Source organism: Oratosquilla oratoria, chromosome 16 (assembly GCF_046742065.1).
Source record: "Oratosquilla oratoria isolate Oo_2021 chromosome 16, ASM4674206v1, whole genome shotgun sequence".
Classification (NCBI taxonomy): domain Eukaryota; kingdom Metazoa; phylum Arthropoda; class Malacostraca; order Stomatopoda; family Squillidae; genus Oratosquilla; species Oratosquilla oratoria.
The window spans coordinates 44,032,634-44,054,689 of NC_134792.1; the positions used below are offsets into that span (position 1 = coordinate 44,032,634).

At 41.8% G+C, this 22,056-nt stretch overlaps 2 protein-coding genes across 8 annotated transcripts in view; one reads left to right on the forward strand and one right to left on the reverse strand.

Annotated features, from left to right (window-relative positions):
• The window catches only part of LOC143033940 (uncharacterized), a 63,859-nt gene extending 50,246 nt beyond the window's left edge, over positions 1–13,613 (forward strand). The window contains exons 5-7 of the mRNA XM_076199623.1: positions 7,699–9,031; positions 10,767–12,107; positions 12,774–13,613. Coding sequence (XP_076055738.1) covers positions 7,699–9,031; positions 10,767–12,107; positions 12,774–12,871 — 2,772 coding nt within the window. The 3' untranslated portion in view covers positions 12,872–13,613. The remainder of the gene's footprint in view (positions 1–7,698; positions 9,032–10,766; positions 12,108–12,773) is intronic.
• The window catches only part of LOC143033942 (uncharacterized), a 49,493-nt gene that overhangs the window by 10,708 nt on the left and 16,729 nt on the right, over positions 1–22,056 (reverse strand). Inside the window, exon 1 of one of the 7 annotated variants that reach the window (XM_076199626.1) lies at positions 12,737–12,869. The exons of 4 other annotated variants lie outside the window; for them this stretch is intronic. The gene's annotated coding sequence lies outside the window, so the exon portion shown is untranslated. Of the gene's footprint in view, positions 1–974; positions 2,913–12,736; positions 12,870–22,056 lie in introns of those variants that run through there. 2 more of the 7 variants (XM_076199630.1, XM_076199629.1) reach the window with 2 other exon arrangements.

Here is a 22,056-nt window from a genome sequence, read left to right on the forward strand (position 1 = left end):
AGAAACAATCTCAGAAAAGGCTATTCTTATCTTCCAAGACCTCAAATGTGATACAACTAAGAAGGAGGGAGAACCATAGGAAGGTACTGTTGGTGAAAAATTTAAAGGCGGTCGTGGTTTGAAAATTTTAGAAAACGAACTGGGATTCACTCTATAATTAGGCATGGAGAAGCATCCAATGCAGATGTTAAGGCAGCGGAAGACTTCATAAAGACTTGAATCTATCGTAGCTCAAGAAGGATAAATACTGCAACAAGTTTTCAGCTGCAATGAAACTAGGCTGTTTTGGAAAAAATGCCTAGGTGCACGTTTATCACTGGAAGAGCCTACCTGGCTACAAGCCTATGAAAGATAAGCTTACTCTTGCCCTATGAGCTAATGCTAGTGACGACTATAAAGTTAAGATGTTAATTGTGTACCACTCTGAAAACCCCAGGGCCTTTAAAGCTCATAAAGTTTTGAAAGATAAATTACAAGTTATGTGGTGAGCAAATAGTAAGGCATGTGTGACCTGTCAGTTTTTTATAGAGTGGATGAACTTAGTTTTTGGCCCTGCTGTCAAGAAATACTTAACAGAGAATGGTCTCCCACCTAAGTGTCTCCTTCTCTTGGATAATGCTCCTGGTCATCCTCCAGGCCTTGAGGATGACATCATAGATGAATTCAAATTCATAAATGTTGTGTATCTGCCCTTAAATACATCTATCCTCCAGCCCATGGACCAACAAGTCATCTCTAATTTTAAGAAACTGTTCACAAGTAGCTCTTCAACCATTGCTTCAAAGTTAGCAAAAACACCAACCTAACATTACGTGAATTTTGGAAAGACCATTACAACATTGTAATCTAAGACTCTTAGATCTTTCCTGGCAAAAAGGTTACCAGGAGAACCTTGAAATTGGGCTAGAAAAAGCTATGGACTGGTGTTGTTTCAGAGCAAGACTTTGAGGGATTTGAACAGCCATCAGAACCACCTGTTGAGGAGGAGATCATGTCCATTGGTTGTTCCATGGGACTGGAGCTAGACGAGGCAGATGTTACTGATCTTGTTGAGGAGCATGCTGAAGAACTCATGACAGAGGAGCTGAAGTAGTTACAGGAGATGACCCACTCGGGGGTGATGTTGGAACTCTGCAGTGAGGAGGAGGTGCTAACGTTACGTGAAATTCATGATGTCCTTGCCAAATGGCAAGAATTGTCTGATTTTTGTATAGAAAAAGCACCCTGAGAAATTGTCTACAGGGAGAGCAAATACCTTATTTAATGATACATGCCTTTCACATTTTCACATGTTAGAAAAGAGGCAGAAATGGACTACTCTTGATCGTTTTCTCTTAAAGTGACCATGCAGTGAAGGTAATGAAGGTAAAGCCAAAAGGGCCAGACGTGAAAGTGATGATAAAAAATTTAAGTGAAAAGCCCCCAAAAAAGAATTAAAAAGAAAAGCCAACAAAAATTTAATTGAAAAGCCCAAAAAATTAGTTTTGCCTTGTTTTTAATCATATGAAAAAAGAGAAAATCTTAGTTATTTTAATTTCATTTGTATTAATGTGTGTATTTACCTAGTATTTACCTAGTTGTAATATACGGGGGGGGAGCTATGCTTGTGGTGACCCATCTTTGTATCTCTCTGCATCAAGTTTTATCTTAAAATCTTGTATAGTGTTTGCACATACTGTTTTGTTGTCTAATTTGTTCCATGTATTAATCGCTCTGTGTGGGAAACTGTTCCTTTTCAAGTGTTTGTAATATTGTGTATTCATCATTACCCACTGTAAGTGTGTGTGCGTCATATGCTAGCTCTCGTTGCCCTCTCTCCCTCCCTCCCTCCTGGCTCACACCTCCATTCACTGCTATCACCTGTCTCCATGGTATATGATAAATAACATTTATCATTGTTATTTATCATTTTATCATTGTTATTAACTTATTACTCGTGTATTTATCTATGAATTGTACTTGTTTTGTATAATTTAAGTTTGTTTTGGGGTAATTTCGTATCACTGGAACGGATTAATTCTATTTCCATTAATTTAAATGGGAATAATTGTTTTGAGATGATTTTTTTGACATATGATGGCGGTCACGGAACGATTTAATTTTGTATCTCAAGGTATCTCTGTATAGTATAAATCTGCCTTCTATGCTGTATGGTCCAGCAACATACATATGAGGCAACCCCTTTTTGCTGCATTGTCCAGCATCACACTACGAGGTGCAGACCTTGTTTGCTACATCCAGCATTACTCACATGAGAGAAACTTCACCATAACTACTTACACTATGTAGGGAAGATTTACTACAAATATCATTCCCAAGAGAAGCAAGAACCAGGCCCGAGCACCTGCCCCTTTGCCCTGTGCCCCAAAAGTGCCCTTCACAAAAATATATAAAAATGAATGAAAAAAATTATTTCTCACAGGCTTTTTCCATTTTCTTACCATTCAGAAATTATAATGTGGAAAATGGTGTTGCACCCTACTGGATAGTTGCCAAATACGAATAATACAAAAGAGTGAAGTGCCCAATTTCAAGCCCCTTGCAATGTCTGTGCACATTACTGGCAAGAACCATACTAGTTCACCAGCATTCAGGTCCCTGTCCAGCACTAAAATAGTACTAATAGCATAGGACTGGTCACAGAAACAAACTATGCCAGATGCAACAATCACACAGAAAATGCCAAACATCTTACCCTACACAAGCCCAACATAGCCATACTCAGACAGAAACACAATATTTCTTCTTTGAGTGACTTTTGGGCTAATTTAGGGGCTATTGAGGGTTACCTAAGATTTGTGGATCTCTGATCTTCTGCATGAGATGCCTGGGGCACTGGATTGATTGATTGATTAGTGTGTATGAAAAACCCCTTTACCCCTTTATAACAATTTTTAAAAATAATTATCTTGTATCTTTAATACTCCCTTCCTTCCATGCTCTTCTCACTGCCCGGCCCATATGCACTTACAAAGACCCACATCTCCTTTCCCAGTTTCACCTTCATCCACATTATCCTTGAGGAAACCTCCTTCCACTCCACTACCCCTTTACCTATCTCCTCACTTACTAGAATAGCCACCCCTTCCCTCCCTCGCCCTCTCTTCACTCCTGATAGATTTAAATGAGTGCATAGAGGGTTTAGGAAGAAATGTCAACGTAATAGTACTGGGAGACCTTAATGCTAGAGTGGGAAATGGTCCAATCGATGGAGTGGTTGGGAAGTGTGGAGTTCCAGGAAAGAATCGTAGTGGAGAGTTGATGGTGGAAATGTGTCTAGAAAGAGAGTTGATGATAGCAAATACAGTGTTTCGGAAGAAAGTCAAGCATAAGTACACATGGGAGAGGGTGGTGGAGGGAAGGGTGGTAGATAGAGCACTAATGGATTATGTAGTGGTAAATAGGATTATGATAGGAAGAGTTAAGGATGTACATGTTCTAAGGGGAGAGGGTGGGGGAATATCAGATCATTTGTTGGTGGAAGGTAATTGAGAGTGGAGGATAGATGGAGAAAGAGGAAAGGGACAAAAGGTAGGGAGGTTCTTAGAGTGAACTCCTTGAATGAAAAGGAAAAGGAGAAGGAGTACGAAAAGAAGCTGAAGGAGGAGTGGGAGGGAGTTAAGGATAGAGCAGAGATGGGTGTGGAGGAGGAATGGGGATGGTTCAAGGAGGGAGTCTTAAAGTGTGCAAGGATGGTGTGTGGAACAAGAAGGACAGGGGGAAATAGAAGAAAGGGTAGTGAATGGTGGGATGAGGAAACAAAGAAGGTTGTAGAAGAGAAGAAGCGAGCATTCACAGATTGGTTACAAAAGAGGACAGGGGAGTCATATGAGACGTACAAAGAAAAGAAAAGAGAAGTAAAGCAAAAGGTAAAGGAGGCAAAGAGGAGAGCAGATGTGAAATGGGGTAGGAGTATGACAGAAAATTTTGAAAGTAATAAAAAGATGTTTTGGAAAGAAATTAAGAGAGGAAGAGGAGGCGAATCAAGTAGGGAAGAAAAGGTAAAAGGTACAGATGGAGAGTTGATAATGGAAGAGATGGCAGTGAGGGGAAGATGGGCAGAATATTTTAGGGAGTTGCTGAATGTGAAGGAGGATAGGGAAGGAAAGATAGCTGCAGTGGGAAATACGAAGAAAATGAGAGTGATGAGTGAGGAGAATGGAGGAGAAATAAGGAAGGATGAGGTGAAGGCAGTTGTAAAGATGATGAAAGCAGGTAAGGCCCCTGGTCTGGATGGATGTCATGCAGAATGTCTGAAAAAGGGAGGTTCAGTGATGGTGGACTGGTTGGTGAGATTATTTAATGTTTGCTGGAGAGAGGGTAGAGTACCGGAGGACTGGAGTAGTGCCTGTATAGTTCCTCTTTACAAGGGAAAAGGGGACAAGTGTGAATGTAGTAATTTCAGAGGGATTAGCCTGTTGAGTGTAGTAGGGAAGGCTTATGGGAGAATCTTAATTGAGAGGATTAGGAGAGGAACAGAAGGAGTAATTGGTGAGGAACAGTGTGGATTTAGGACGGGTAGAGGTTGTGTAGATCAGATCTTTGTGGTAAGACAGATATGTGAGAAAGCTATAGGAAAGGGGAAGGATGTTTTTTGGGCTTTTATGGATCTGGAAAAGGCTTATGATAGGGTAGACAGAAAGGCACTGTGGGAGGTTATGCAGATTTATGGGATAGGAGGAAAGCTTTTGGGAGCTGTCAAGAGTTTTTATGTGAGTAGTAGAGCATGTGTTAGGATTGGAAATGGAGAGAGTGAGTGGTTTGAAGTAAAGGTGGGACTTCGTCAAGGATGCGTTATGTCGCCCTGGCTGTTCAACTTATACATGGATGGGGTGGTGCGAGAGGTGAATGCTAGGGTAGTGAGTCAGGGATTGGAGATGGTTAAAGAAAATGGAGAAAAGTGGGAGGTGAGCCAGCTGTTGTTTGCGGACGACACTGCGCTTGTGGCAGGGTCAGAGGAGGGATTGAGGAAGCTGGTGGCAGAGTTTGGGAGAGTATGTGATAGAAGAAAGCTAAAGATAAATGTGGGTAAAAGTAAGGTGATGAGATGTACAAGGGGTGAAAGTGGCAGTAGACTGGAAGTGAACATTAAGGGAGAGCGACTGGAGGAAGTGGATAGTTTTAGATACTTGGGTGCAAGTGTAGCAGGAAAAGGTGGAGTGAAGGTGGAGGTAGAATGTAGATTGAGAGAAGCGAGTAAATGCCTTGGTGGTTTAAAGAGTGTAATGAGAAATAGACATTTGGGAATGGATGCGAAGAGGAGACTGTATGAAGGAGTGATTGTGCCAACAGCACTGTATGGGGCAGAAACGTGGAACATAAGAGAAGAAGAGAGAAGGAGTTTGAATGTGTTTGAGATGAGGTGTCTGAGAAGTATGGTGGGGGTTACTAGGCTAGATAGAGTGAGAAATGAGGAGGTGAGGAGGAGAACAGGGGTGAAAAAGGATTTGGGAGATAGGGTTGATGAAAGAATATTAGGATGGTTTGGACACATGGAAAGAATGAGTGAAGAAAGACTAGTAAAAGAGGTATGGAAGGCAGATGTGGAGGGAGTGAACATGAGGGGACGTCCTAGGATGAGGTGGATGGATGGGGTGAAGGGGGCTTTGGGGAAGAGGGGAATGTCTGTTGAGGAAGGAAGGGAGAGGACGGAAGACAGAGGTGAGTGGAGAATGGTTGTATATGGATGATGTTGTGACTGCATGAGGAGGAATGGTCGGGGGGGTGGGGGGTGGGGTAGTATGTGTGAGTAAATTTTGACGCAGCCCGAAGGGATTTCTCCCCGTCCTCTCCTTATATGCAAACGGGGACGGAGAGGGGGGGTCGCCGATTAAATGAAGCGGCCTTGCTGTGGATGTACTGTGTCTTGCGACACTGCTTCTGACCCAGGGCGGTGGGCAGGGTGCAGGGATGACCCGTCATCCAGGAGGTGCTCAGATGAGAGGAAGGGTGGGAGGGGTGTGGAGTGTATTTAGGGATGAAATGGGTGGGAGTGTTTTTATGCCTTTCCCTTTTTGGCTACCTCCCTTGGAAGGGGGAAAAAGCCTTGGTATATGTATGTAATGTATGTATGTATCTTTAATACTTGTTCAAGTTAAAAAGAGCTTGTGTCAGGATTAGAAATGGAGAGAGTGAGTGGTTTGAGGTAAAGGTGGGACTTCGTCAAGGATGTGTTATGTCACCCTGGCTGTTCAACTTATACATGGATGGGGTAGTGCGAGAGGTAAATGCAAGGGTAGTGGGTCAGGGATTGGAGATGGTTAAAGGAAATGGAGAAAAGTGGGAGGTGAGCCAGCTGTTGTTTGCGGACGACACTGCGCTTGTGGCAGGATCGGAGGAGGGATTGAGGAAGTTGGTGATAGAGTTTGGGAGAGTGTGTGATAGAAGAAAGCTGAAGATAAATGTGGGTAAAAGTAAGGTGATGAGATGTACAAGGGGTGAAAGTGGCAGTAATCTGGAAGTGAGCATTAAGGGATAGCAACTGGAGGAAGTGGATAGTTTTAGATACTTGGGTGCAAATGTGGCAGGAAAAGGTGGAGTAAAGATGGAGGTAGAATGTAGATTGAGAGAAGCGAGTAAATGCCTTGGTGGATTAAAAAGTGTAATGAGGAATAGAAATTTGGGAATGGATGCTAAGAGGAGACTATATGAAGGAGTGATTGTGCCAACAGCACTGTATGGAGCAGAAACATGGAACATAAGAGAGGAAGAGAGAAGGAGCTTGAATGTGTTTGAGATTAAGTGTCTGAGAAGTATGATGGGGGGTTACTAGGCTGGATAGAGTGAGAAATGAGGAGGTGAGGAGGAGAACACGGGTTGGAAAGGGAATTGGGGGAGAGGGTTGATGAAGGAGTATTAGGATGGTTTGGACACATGGAAAGAATGAGTGAAGAAAGACTAGTAAAGGAGGTATGGAAGGCAGATGTGGAGGGAGTGAACATGAGGTGACATCCTAGGATGAGATGGATGGATGGGGTGAAGGGGGCTTTGGGGAAGAGGGGAATGTCTGTTGAGGAAGGACGGGAGAGGACAGAAGACGGGTGAATGGAGAATGGTTGTATATGGAAGATGTTGTGATGCATGAGGTGGAATGGATGGGGGGATGGGGGGTGAGGTAGTGTGTGTGAGCAAAATTTTGACGCAGCCCGAAGGGATTTCTCCCCGTCCTCTCCTTTATATGGGGGGATGGAGAGGGGGGGTCGCCGATTTAATGAAGCGGCCTTGCTGTGGATGTGCTGTGTCTTGCGACACTGCTTCTGACCCAGGACAGTGGACAGGGTGCAGGGATGACCCGTCATCTAGGAGGTGCTAAGATGGGAGGGAGGGTGGAGGGGTGTGGAGTGTTTTCAGGGATGGAACGGGTGGGAATGATTTTATGCCTTTTCCTTTTTGGCTACCTCCCTAGTAAGGGGGAAAAAGCCTTGGTATATGTATGTATAAGTTAAAATCTATTCCAGACAATTTGTTGACCCCATCCTGAAACCCACTGTTCTTCAATAACCAAACTGTACTTCTAGGTTTGAAATCTACCATTATATACTTGTAATATTATGACTCATCATGCACTACTTTGTTCTAGTTATTGTCATAAACTAAAAGGTAAATATGATTTGTATCACTCTTAGAAGAACAGTTAAGATCCAGTGATGTTCAGACAAGTAATATCAGGCACAGACTCGCATATTTCTTTTGTTCAAGGTTGAGAGCTTCCATTCATCTGGCATGGGGATGAATCTTGCTCCTGAGACCAAGACTCCTCTTGTTTCCTTGACTACAACCACTCTTGCTCTGGAGACCACAAGTGCCACTTCAAAACCGAAGAAGAAACAAGTGTGGAAGGTGCATGGTAGACAGAATGGCACCAGAGGCAATGTCCAAAGAAACCTCAGTGCTTCTGTGACTACAACCACTCTTGCTCTGAAGACCACAAGTGTCACTTCAAAACCAAAGAAGGAACAAATGTGGAAGGTGCGTGGTGGATGGAATGGCACCAGAGGCAATGTCCAAAGGAACTTTAGTGACCGGTACCAGAGGAGACCACAGGCTTTTGGACTGGGTCCATTTCCTGGCCACCACAGGACCTGGCGACGGCCAGTTTTGCAGTATATGAAGCCACGACGAAATGCTAACCCAGCCTCACTTCCAGAGGACAAAAGCCAAAGCAAGTCCACAAATAATTCTCCTGAATACAATATGTATTCATCTTCCTCAGATGGTAAAGTTGGCTCTCCTTTCCTGGGGACAACAACAAAGACTGAAAACAATGTCTGGAATGGCAACAGGAACCCTAAAGCCAGTGCAGGTATATTGCAGAATCCATTTATCAGAATGATTGAAAAGATTACATATCCTCATACCCTAGAAAATGTGGACTCCTCTCCCTCTTCAAAAGCAGAGGTCATTAGAAAAGCTGCCTCCCCCTACCAGGGGACAGCAACAAATGACAATAGAAGTACCACAACCCATCAAATTTTACCACAGTATCCATTGCTTGGAAGGGTTGGAGAGATTACAAAACAAGATTCCCCAGAACCTGTGGATCCCCCCACCCTTTTAAGTGCACAGGGCACTGGTAGAACTGCCTCTCCCCTCCAGGGGACAACAACAGTGACTGATGAAAATGGTATTAGGAATGATAACAGGAACCCCATGACCCACACAAGTGTAATCCAGAATCCACTGCTCAGTGGAGTTCAAAATGTTACAAGGCATCAAGTAGAACATGTAGGCCCTCCTCCTCCTTTGACAACAAGTAATAGCTCCTCCACTTCAAAGGAGTTGACAATAACATCAAGCCAGCAAACTTCAGAAGCACAAGGAACTTCAAATACCACACTGTTAGGGGCCATAAGTACAGGTTCAGGACACAACATTTCAACTGATAGTGGAGAATATATAGAGTCCTTTTCTTATGTGATTGAAGAACCTCCTGAGATTGGCACAGCTCCAAATACTGAAGAGGAACACCCAACTCCCCAGGTTGTATCAATACCAAGCTCACACCAGGGCTCAACACCAATCACTACAACAAGTAAGATATTACCAGTACGGGGTACCTTATATTTGAGTGTGAAGGGGAGGTAGAGAGGGAGGGAAGCAAAAGAGAAGGGTATTAATGTAAGAGGGTGGCAAAAGAGAAGGGTATTAAGGTAAGAGGGAGGCAAAAGAGAAGGGTATTAAGGTAAGAGGGAGGCAACCTGTCCTAAACCCACACTGTTCCTCACCAATTACTCCCTCTGTTCCTCTCTTAATCCTCTCAATCAAGACCCTCCCATAAGCCTTCCCAACTACACTCAACAAGCTGATCCCTCTGAAACTACTACACTCACACTTGTCCCCCTTCCCCTTGTAAAGCGGAACTATACAGGCACTCCTCCAGTCCTCCGGCACTCTACCCTCTCTTAAACAAACATTAAATAACCTCACCAGCCAGTCCACCATAACTGTACCTCCTTTCTTCAGACATTCTGCATGGCATCCATCCAACCCAGGTGTCTTACCTGCCCTCATCATTTTAACAGCTGCTTTCACTTCATCCTTCCCTATTTCTCCTCCATTTTCCTCACTCATCACTCTCATTTTCTTAGCGCTTCCCACTGCAACTACCTTTCCCTCCCTATTCTCCTTCACATTTAGCAACTCCCTAAAATACTCTGCCCACCTTCCTCTCACTGCCTTCTCTTCCATTATCATCTCTCCCTCTGCACCTTTTACCTTTTCTTCTCTACTTGAGAAAAGTGAAAATGAAGAGGAGCAACAGAATTTGAAAGTGTCAATAGAAAGATGAAAATGGACAAGAACAATAGAAGGATATCAAGGCAAATGTAATGGGAATATTAGGATCTTGAAGTGTACAGTAGTGGTGCACTTTTCAGAAAATGGGGTGCTAGTAAGAAGAAATAGTGGAATGAAGAGTTAGAAGTGCATTATCTAACTAGTATACAGGAAAGTAGCTACCTCATGTGTCTGTCAAGGCTAAGGTGTTTGTCATGTAAAATACATTACTGACAGGATGGTTATGGGAGCTTAATTCAAAGGTAGAATTCATAATGGAATGATAGTGAAAAAGTGACAGAATAGAGCTATGGCGTAGGAAAGGTTGAGGATGAGAATGATGGGGGAGGTTAGCAAGGGTGAAGGTATTGTTGTTTGAATGTTGGTAATTTGTTGACTGAGTTTGTGTTATCAGAGGTAAGGAAAATACCAGTAATTCAGACTCATTTGGGGGGTGGTAGATGGGGGGGGACTTGTGGGTGAATTGGCAACTTTATACCTAGAGTGAAAATACATTTCAGAATATGCACTGGCTAATGAACTCTTGCTCCTTATTAGAAGGGGTAATTAAGACAAAGAATGCCTTGATTGTGGAGAAGGATGAAAGATAGTTTATCTTTACCTGTTTCGGTATACTTGTTTATGTAAATACTCATGAATTATATACAATATATTTGTTTGATTATAAATGTGGGTTTTATAGGAAGCTTTTCAAATACCATCTTTTATCTACGAAGTGGCAGGATATTGCCTCCAGTAAAGTCTTACCTCAGTCATTGTAGATTGATGTTTGTACATGTTTTCAATAACCCATAGTTTCTCCCACATAAACAGAATACAATCTTGTACTAAATCTGATCATGTGATCGTATGTATGATACTTTATCTTTCATGCTCCTGACCTGCAACTATACCAGTTTTGTCTTCTTGTTCTGTCAATTGATAATGAAAATGCATTTAATTTTATAATTGACTGCATGTACTCTTCTAAGGACAGCTCCATGAAGGAAACAAGTTTTCTACTGCCAGTGGTTCCTTTCAAGACACCAGAAACACAGCCCCCACAGAGCAAACATCTAAGCAGTTGGTGATCAATGACAGCTCAGTAGCTGTTGACAAATTAATAACTTCAGTAACTGGGGCTATACTAATTACTGAAGACTCAACAACTACAGAGGACTCAGCATCTACAGAGGACTCGGCATCTACAGAGGACTCTGCATCTACAGAGGACTCGGCATCTACAGAGGACTCGGCATCTACAGAGGACTCGGCATCTACAGAGGACTCGGCATCTACAGAGGACTCGGCATCCACAGAGGACTCGGCATCCACAGAGGACTCGGCATCCACAGAGGACTCGGCATCCACAGAGGACTCGGCATCCACAGAGGACTCGGCATCCACAGAGGACTCGGCATCCACAGAGGACTCGGCATCCACAGAGGACTCGGCATCCACAGAGGACTCGGCATCCACAGAGGACTCGGCATCCACAGAGGACTCGGCATCCACAGAGGACTCGGCATCCACAGAGGACTCGGCATCCACAGAGGACTCGGCATCCACAGAGGACTCGGCATCCACAGAGGACTCGGCATCCACAGAGGACTCGGCATCCACAGAGGACTCGGCATCCACAGAGGACTCGGCATCCACAGAGGACTCGGCATCCACAGAGGACTCGGCATCCACAGAGGACTCGGCATCCACAGAGGACTCGGCATCCACAGAGGACTCGGCATCCACAGAGGACTCGGCATCCACAGAGGACTCGGCATCCACAGAGGACTCGGCATCCACAGAGGACTCGGCATCCACAGAGGACTCGGCATCCACAGAGGACTCGGCATCCACAGAGGACTGGGCATCCACAGAGGACTGGGCATCCACAGAGGACTCGGCATCCACAGAGGACTGGGCATCCACAGAGGACTGGGCATCTACAGAGGACTGGGCATCTACAGAGGACTTGGCATCTACAGAGGACACTGCATCTACAGAGGACACTGCATCTACAGAGGACTTAGTGACTACGGAAGACTTAATGGTGGAGGAATTGGAGACTACAGAGCAATTGCAGACTTCACAGTACTCGGCAACTATGGAGGAGTTAGTGGCTACAGAGGACTTAGCCACTACTCCATTCTTAGTGACCACTGAGTACTCGACAACTGAAAGTTTGGTGACAACAGAAGACTCTACAATGATGACTGGCTTATCAACAGGCTTTCAGCATAATGGGAGCACAGTATCGTCCAACAATAGTTTGGTTACAGCCAAGCCACATAATAGTAATGTGGGCACTGTCCCCATCAATACGAAATTTAATAGTAAGTGGATTCTTAGTTTTCTTTGTTGTTGCTCTTCCTTATGCAGTTGGTGCTCTTTACACACTTGTAATTTCTTTTGCACTTTGCTCATTAGTTTTTCTTAGTTTACTCCTTCATTCATAAAGTCTTTGCACAGTCATTTCTTTTCCCAGATTATCTTGTACAATTGTTTGTCAATATGTAGTCTTTTCTTGTATAATTGCTCCAGACAGTCTCACCTTCAACTAGCTAATCTGACACAATGAACCTAAGATACTTCTAGGTGGTGGTGGTACAATATTGTCCATGAAGACAGAAGTACTAGTGTTATGTGGATGAAGGGTCATCCCTGCCCTTCAACACACTCCACACAGATATTTTTTATTAAGATGAGATACCCACCAGGCTGCATTATCATTTCATCCAGTTACAATCTTCCACTCTCTCCCATCTTTTGTACTTGTTCTTACTGAACAGACATTCCATGTATATCGAAAGCACTCTTCATCCCTTCCATCCACCTCATTCTAGGTCTCATATCATTGTTTCATCCACACTCTTCTTTGTTTTGATTATTGTTAAGCCTTGATCAAAACTAAACCCCTAGAATGTACAAATTTTCACATAAAGCACAATGTACATCTATCTACCTTTCTCCTGACTAATGCCATTGAATTGTTCTTCCAGAGATTCCCTACATTGTGGGTCTGTTCATAGCTGCTGTTGGAGTTGTAATCATCATTATTGGCATCAATTTCCTTCAAGTCAAGGGTGGTAGAGGATGATGTTGCTAGTGTAGCTTGGGAATGGCATCATCAGTTGTACAAATAGGGTCATGAATGGGTTAACAGCAGTATATAGTTTGCAGCACTTGAGTGCTTGTGTGCAGAATAGGTTTTGATGTGAAGAAAAACTGAAAACACTTGTGAGAAAAAGGGTGAAGCAATGTTGGAAAAAAAAAAATAATAAGCATATAGGCGAGTAGAAACTGTATAAGGAGGAAAGGGAGTGGGAAATGAGATGCAGGGAAGGAAGCACAGAGAGTGGCTCTATCCACTAGACCTCAAAATCCATTTGGTTTCTTCTAACTGCATTACAGCTGAAATCAGTCGCCATTGCCCCTTGCCTCTCTTGCAGAAGAACTTCTGAAAACAAAATTGAAATCTAAATATTCAGAAAAGTGTTGTGGTGAGAGACGGAGTTACCTTCAATGACTCCATTTTGGTGACTTGTCCATAACTGAAATTGTCATTTGCCAGAATCAAATATTTAAAGGACCTCACTATGTACAAAAGTTTTGACAAGTGAACTGATGCTGATAAATTGTAATAACAAAAATGTAAGTTTATATTTTTATTTTATTTAAAGTTTAAAATATTTAATATTTAAAAACAATACTCTAGAAATGAAGCATGTATTTCTTCTTTGTATTACATACTTTTGGGTTAGAATACCGTTGTAATTTCCTATGTGAAAGTCATGATATAGTAAATGCTTACTGCAAGTTGTACAAGAATATTGTATTTCTTCAAGCTTTTTTTTTTTCTTTTTTAAAGCATACATTGATTTCTATACACAATTGTTGACATTTTAATAAAGTACTGAAAGAAAACTACTGTTAAAAATGTTACTCGTACTAAAATTAACAGGTATGTGGTCAAGATAATGCATTTTGAGTTTGTTAGCAATATCACTGTAAAACATCTGGATTAGCCAATATGAAACTTCAGGCAAGGTGACCAATGGTTCCTATAGTAGTGATGTGCAGGGCCCCTCAAGATAGGTGGCTAGCAGTCTGGCTAAAGGCCATTTTTGTAGGATGTCTTAAAGAAAAGGCTCCAGCTCAATTTTGTTATTTCTATCTCAGTTGGGCACACCTTTTGTCTGAGTGTCTTGTTAATTGAAATCTACAGCAGGCCACACAGCTTTGGATTTTTAAGAAAAATATATAATATATATACATGTGTGTGTGTATTTACCTAGTTGTATTTTACGGGACGAGAGCTATGCTTGTAGTGACCCGTTTTCGTATATCTCCACATCTAGCTTATTCTTAAAATCTTGTATAGTTTTGGCACTCACTGTTTCTCTAATTAGTTTGTTCCAGACATCAGTCAGTCTGTGGGAAGCTATTCTTTTTCAGGTCTCTTCTGTAACTGTCCTTAGCTTCTTTTTGTGTCCTCTTGTTTCTCTTTTGTCCCATTTTAACAAGTTGTCTCTATCGAGAATTTCCATCCCTTTCATAATTCTGTAAATGGTCAACAAATCGCCTCTTTCTCTTCTCTGTTCCAGTGTTGATAGATGTAATTTCGCCAATCTTTGTTCACATGTCAGAGTTGATGGTGTATGTGCCATTTTTGTTGCTGCTCTTTGGATTCTTTCTAATTTTCTTGTTCTTTTTTGTGCTAGGTGCCCATAGTGTGTGTGTGTTGTGTAATGTAGTTTACAGGAGAGGAGGAACGTATGTTGGAGCCCCGTCTCCTATTCACCAATTTTCTAACATATCTCAACTCAGATTCATGTACAATTCCAACTTAATCTATATCCTTGTTTTCCAGTCATATTTAGATTTGAACTCTTGTACTGTTTGAGCTTGGGTTATGTAACCTAAGCTATTCCATATATTTATACATCTGTGGAAAACTGCATTTCTTCACATCCTTTAGACATGTGGTTCTTAACCTGGGGTACCTGTACCCCCAAGGGGTATGAAACCTTAAACCTGGGGGTACGAGACATCATAACCAGTGCAATGGTACTGTATATTTACAATGAGAAAGTAAATAAGGTTTGTATCACTCATCCTTTTCATATATTTGCATTGTATTTGTATTGGATGGGGGTACGAGGAAATTTTCTGAGATATCAAGGGGTACGGGCATTGGAAAGGGTTAAGAACCACTGCTTTAGACATGTGGTCTGTCTTAATTTACTCTTGTGTGTGAGATTCACCATGGTCTTGGATCACATGGACTCGTGATCAACAACTATTTCCCTCCCGAAAGAGAGCTCAGAGTTTGTATATTTACCTAGTTTTACCTAGTTATGTAACCTAGGATTAGATGGATGGATGGAGTAAAAGGGGCCTTGGGGAAGAGGGGAACGTCTGTTGAAGGACGGAAGAGGACAGAAGACGGGTGAATGGAGAATGGTTGTATGTGGGTGATGATGTGATCCATGAGGTGGAATGGGTGGGGGATGGGGGGTGAAGGAGTATGTGTGAGAAAAATTTGATGCAGCCTGAAGGGATTTCTTCCAGTCTTCTCCTTTTCTGTATGAGGGGACGGAGAGGGGGGGTCGCCAATTTAATGAAGCAGCCTTGCTGTGGATGTGCTGTGTCTTGTGACCCTGCTTCTGACCCAGGGCAGTGGACAAGGTGCAGGGATGACCCGTCATCCAGGAGGTGCCAAGATAAGAGGGTGGAAGGGAGTGGAGTGTATTGGTAATGGAATGGGTGGGAGTGGTTTTTATGCCTTTGTTTTTTGGCTACCTCCCTTATAAAAGGAAAATCCTTTGGTATATGTATGTATGTACCTAGTTGTATATTACAGGAAGGAAGCTATGCTTGTGGTGTCCCATCTTTGTATCTCTCTATATCTAGTTTGCTCTTAAATTCTTGTATTGTTTTTGCACACACTGTTCCTATGTCTAATATGTTCCATACATCCTCCACTCTGTGGGGAAAGCTGTTCTTTTTCAGGTCTCTTCTATAATTGTCCTTTTTAAGCTTCTTTCTATGTCCTCTTGTGTGTATTTACCTAGATGTATTATACAGGAAGGAAGCTATGCTTATAGTGACCCGTCTTTGTATCTTTAAGCTTCAAGTTTGTTCTTAAATTCTTGTTTAGTATTTGCACATACTGTTGCCTCATCTAATTTATTCCAGATATCCACCACTCTGTGTAGGAAGCTATTGTTTTTCAGATCTCTTCTATAACTATCCTTTTTGAGTTTCTTTACATGTCCTCTTGTTTTTCTTTTATCCCACTTTACTAAATCATCTCTGTCTAAAACTTCCATCCCTTTCGTAATTCTGTAATTGGTTGGTAGATCTCCTCTTTCTCTTCTTTGTTCCAGGGTTGGTAGTTCCACCTTGGACAATCTTTGTTCATATGTCAATTTGGAGAATGTTGGTGCCATCTTTGTCATTGTTCTTTATATTCTTTCTGATTTCTTTATATTCTTTTTAGTACTGGGTGTCCATGGTGTCACAGCATACTCCAATCTTGGTCTTATCAGTGTAACTAATATTTTCTTTACCATTTCCTCATCCAAGTAGTTAGTCCTACTTTTCATGTCACTGTTTTCAACTTTTATCATAATTCCACATTATTTTTTCCTTCTGTTGTCTTAGTCACTTTTAAGCCTTCCTTAGTCAAAAACATGACTCCTCTACCTTCTTTCTCTTTTTTACTTTTCATCCAATGGTTGTATAGACCTTGTCCCACAGTGTTTGATGGTACTGGACTTTTTAATTTAGTCTCCACATATCCCTTATGTCTGGTTTCTCTACTGCCAGATAGTCATTTAATTTGTTTAGTCCTGAAATCATGCCATCTATGTTGGTATATGTTATTTTTAGTTTTTTCCTTTCTCTTTTGTTTATTACGTTTCCTCAGGTCCAGCACTATCCAAAAAACTCGTTCTTTTGTCTCCATTCTTCTCTGTTTTTTGTTTTTTTTCTTCTTCATTTGCTTCACTTCTGTCTTTTTCTTTTTCCTCATTGCTTATTTCTTTTTTTATCCATACACTTTTGTAATTTTCACTATTTGCCAGCTTTGCTGTTTTGATAATACTTCTGCTATCATTTGAGACCTTAGTTTGATTTTTAGTGGCCTATAATGTTTTTCTTTAGAGTACTATCCTACCCTATGTACCTCTTTAATCTCTGTCCATTTCCTGTCCCCCCTCTTGTATATCTTTCAGAATTGCTTTTGTAATTTCTTTCTCATCTTTTTCTCTTTGATATCTATGTACATTGTTGTTCTTTAATACCATAAACTACAATGCACTTTTTTTATCCAGTGTGTCTGACCCAATTTTCTTTTTCCTTAATTACTTTAATTACTGTTTCATTTCCTGTCCCCCCTCTTGTATCTCTTTCAGAATTGCTTTTGTAATTTCTTTCTCATCTGTTTCTCTTTGATATCTATGTACATTGTTGTTCTTTAATACCATAAACTACAATGCACTTTTTTTATCCAGTGTGTCTGACCCAATTTTCTTTTTCCTTAATTACTATAATTACTGTTTCTTTGGCATTTTATTCCACTTGTTGCTGTACTAGTAACTATTTCCTTAAAAGTTATTTTTTTATTTTGTTCCACTTTCATTGATTTTTTATTTCTTGGAGATCAGTATCCTTAATTGTGTGTGTGTATATATATATATAATATATATATATATATATATATGTCAATGAAGCTAGAAGTAGAGGGTAGTTATGGTGAAACACTGATCATTGGCTATTTGCTCCATGGCAAATCTTTTGTCCACAGGGCAAGAGCTACAATACCTGCAGATTTAACATATGATCTGCTCAGGCCAAACAAGTGAACCAATTTTGGTAAAACTAACAAAAACCTAACTGGTACCTCAACTTCAGCTGGGCCCCTCATACACAATCTTGGGTCTAGCTGCCTGACTCTTGACTTTTGCTGATGGACTAGTCCAAGTACATCCAGCCTAAATCATAATACACTACTTGTTATGTATCCTGCACCTGCACATTTTCTTTAACTATGTGCCCACCCTTGTGTAGACCTCCCCCTCAACCTCCTTATAATTTAAGTACCTCGTATATGCATGTAAAAGCATTGTGCTATCACTAAAGGCTTAATCATGACTTGTGCTTCCTCTGCCATAATTGTTGGCAGCTGTCATTTTCAAACACTCCAGAAACAACTTGCAATTGGACAGGGTTTCCAACCCTCAATGTCTGGCAACGGGGAGGTGGGGGGGGGGAGAATCAAACTTAGAATCATGACCTTTCACTGCATTCCTAGGGACGAGTTCCCCTTGGCTGAATAAAATCTTCTGGTTGCAGGCAGGTCAAAAGTACAAGTGAACTGCAATGAAAGGGTTAGCCATGTTAGACTTTACCTTTTCTCTGCACCTGAGGTGGTGTTCCTTTTTGGCTGAATAATATCTCTCGGCGGTAGCTATAGCGAGCATTGGTCGTGAAGGGCAGTGAAGTTTGACCAAATATATTTCCTTGAATCCAGCCCTATACTCGGAAGCTCCTGTAGTCAGAAAATTGGTAAGATGTACAATTCCAAGCAGAATACAGATAGTCTCCAACCTGACCTAAAAAGTATGAATCTGAGCATCATGTGCCAAATTAAAGCTTGATATAACGAGAGTTCTGCAAATATCAGCAGTCCTTTTCATCAAAATTATACCGTAACCAATATTAAAAAAAAAAAAAAAAAAAAAAAAATCCTGACTACTGGGCCCTCTGCGTACTGGGCGGACCCAGATTTCCTTGTATCTCTCTTATGTAACGTTCTCGAAAAATGTTTGTGACGCCAGACGCTGTGAACATGATCCGAAAACCTTCAAAAGACGCCTGACCGCCGAATGGAAGAACCACTGAGACCTATAAGACTTTTCCCTACAAGTTAAGGTAGTTCTCTACCACCATGTGACACATCTAGGAATCAAATAAACTTCATTGAAGATCTGTAGACTGTACACACTCTGACGTTACACATTATTAAAGCCGAGAAACTTTATCGTAGTGAAGGAATTACATATACTCGTTTGAAAGAAGAAAAATGCCTACGACGTCATTATTTTTTTTCTTCTACCCTTCCCCCTCGATCGTACAAAACTGGTTACTCCGGGTTCCATCTTTCATAGCAACTTGTCCGGTTTTCCTCCTTGACTTCGTACCCAGCAAGCACTTCGCATCATCCTTTCAAATCCGCCTACCGCCCCCCCCCCCCAACACCTGTGGCTAAATCTAACAGCGTCATGAAATATGAAGGGCCAGCATCATTGTAGATACATCGACGCCGTGACGTCACAGATGAGACAACTGGCCAGAAGCGACTTCCAACGGAAATAAAATATTCGGTAATTTGCTGCCACCAAATTTGGGCGGAAGGAACAAGTACGAGTACACTGGCCGTTACTTAAGGGTTATAATATTTTTTCCCCTTCTACTCTCGCTCTCCCTACCCCGCCAAAAATGTCTCGAGTCCGCCTAGCGACCGGCCATGACCACCTGGTTGGCCAAACGCTTGTTCTCGTTTACCAAGTCATTGTGGGAATGGCGTGCCTACGCATTCATTTAGTAAAAATTATTAATAAATATTCTAAAACCAATAAAAAATATCAGTAAGTAATGAAAACCCTTTGTCATCTTCGTTGAATTTTATTTACACTAGATGTACATACAACATTAGTTGGCTTCACATTATTATAGTTATTTATTCATTTATCATTTTTTTTCGCATCAGACCTAGATATGGACCAAAAGGTCTTGTCGGCATGCTCCGCCTATGTAATTCTTTGTATATATTCATTGCAGTGATATAAAAAATAATATGCAGCTGCACATGGGCACACTGAAAAGTCGGACACAATACAAGGGAACCTGGACAAAGCTATGAAAACAACACGGGGGGGGGGGGGTATGACCACCCTGTAATTCAAGGGAAATTTGTTCCCGGTGAAAGAAGACTGCAGAGGCATTTGCGACAAAATTGAAAGGACAGATGGAAACTTAAAAAAATGTCCTACAGTTCCCACGATTACAGTTGTCAATACTTTTATTGGTGTTATTACTGCATAAATGGCTACCGCTGCCATTATTACAATTATTATTATTGACCTTAATGTTACCACTTGTTAACATTATTAATGTAGTTATTTTCTGTACTACTGTTGCCACTATCATCACCGACTGCACCTACGCGCCTCCTGTTGTGCGCTCCTCACCACCCTATTGTAAAGCTTGTGTAATTATTGCCATTGTTTACGTATCTGGTAAATTGAAAGAAACTTCATCATTAACTTCATGTAATTTCTTCGGGGAAGCATTTGTGCGAAAATTGACAAGAATGAATATTGGATTTTACCACTGCGTGTTCCACGTAGCGTTGGCCGGTTAAGGGCTCAGGCGTCTGGAGGAGAGATGTTGAACGGACGACAGTTCGAGTCCCACTGGGAGAATCAACGCGTGACGTCAGTAAGAGCATAATACGGTCTAAGACACCCGGATCTCCGTTACAGGCAGTCATGTCTGTTCACCACGTAAAGCGGGTAACGGCCGGATAGTTGGGAAGAAAAAAAATCTCTCGCAAAGATCACGACCAGTTCCCGGATGCAAATGGGAAGGTACGGGGCAAGGTCTAAATATACAGGTCAGACCGTTTACATTCTTCTGCGCAGCTTCTGACGTCATTTGGCTGAGTCCATTTTCTCTTTGTGATACACTGAAGAAAACTGTGAAACGCCAAGGAAGACAGGAACTATAATATTTTGTTATATATATATATTATATATATATATTATATATATATATATTCATATATATAGACAGGAACTATAATATTTTATATATATTTTTATATATATTATATAATATTTATATATATATTTTATATAATATTTGTCAGAATATAACTAATTGCGTGGAGCAGTGCGAGCGAAGGCAACGTCATTTTTGAACGACGGACCAGCTTCAACTGACAGCTATAGGACACGCTAACCCCACTTTGAGCAGCCAGGTGACGTTCACGGGCCCGCTGCGCCAACTCCCTCGAAATTCGGTCGGAAGTGGTTAGACCTTATATTCTTAGATCTTGGTACGGGGCGAGGGAGGAGGAAACTGCGTCACAAAACCTTAACGAAGGCGACTCAGATTCTTGGGACGTTCTCTTCAGTCTTCGAACTGTTCTGCGCGCATTCTTCAGCTAACCCTGACCCACAACACCTTGTGTCCCACCACAACAAACACTCGACAGCACCACATTCCCGCGAACCTCATTACCAGCGACTAAATGGTCTGATGATGACAGCGCTCTTCGTGCCGTAACGACACATTGACACGACGGAACGTGTGGGAACAAGTTTTTCGCTTCTCGAATTAAATGGACACGCACTTCTCATTAAGTCGCCCTCACAAATGCCGCTTCCGTCAGTTGGGTTTCGAAGGGCGTGAGTGCTCGTGAGCAATGCTACCGAACTCTCGGCGACTCGTTATCGACGGTTTTATGATTTGTCCCCCCTCTCATCGACATCTTTTAATTTGCTCCCATTTCCCGAAGCGTTCTAAGCGTGGCTAGTCCTTTCAACCCTCCGAATGCTACTCCACTAGTGTGTATTCATTTGGTCGCCAGACTACTTTACTCAGTTGAGTGGCCCTTGAGTTTTGAGGGATTATTGCGATCTGTTGTCATTAAGTGAAAGAGAAATAAGAAACACTGGTGCTCTCGTGACACTTGCTCCATTCTTCGTCTCTACATTGTATTTATGAGTACTTAGTACAGAAATCCAGCTCAAGATCTAAGTGAGAACACACGAGTTCATTTCGTGAAGAAAAGTGACGATAGGGTTACGAGAAGGGCTAAAGCCAAGTGAATATGCGGGTCAGTCAATTACTGTGCCTACGTATGATGTCATATCGTTGGCATCATACACATACATACATATACCAAAGGCCGTTTCCCCCTTACAGAGGAGGTAGCCAAAAAAACAGGCATAAAAACCATCCCCACCCATTCCATCCCTAATACACTCCACTCCCCTCCACCCTCTCTCTTATCTTGGCACCTCCTGGATGACGGGTCATGCCATAACAAAACCTGTACATGCATCATTATAGTGATGTAATTAAAAAAATCCTTACACAACACCTATTTGAACACCACAGCTATAGTACCTTGATTTGCTTTTCATCCATCGATATACCAAAAATCCTCTTTACCCTTATAAGAGAGGTAGTCTAACTGGAAACCCACAG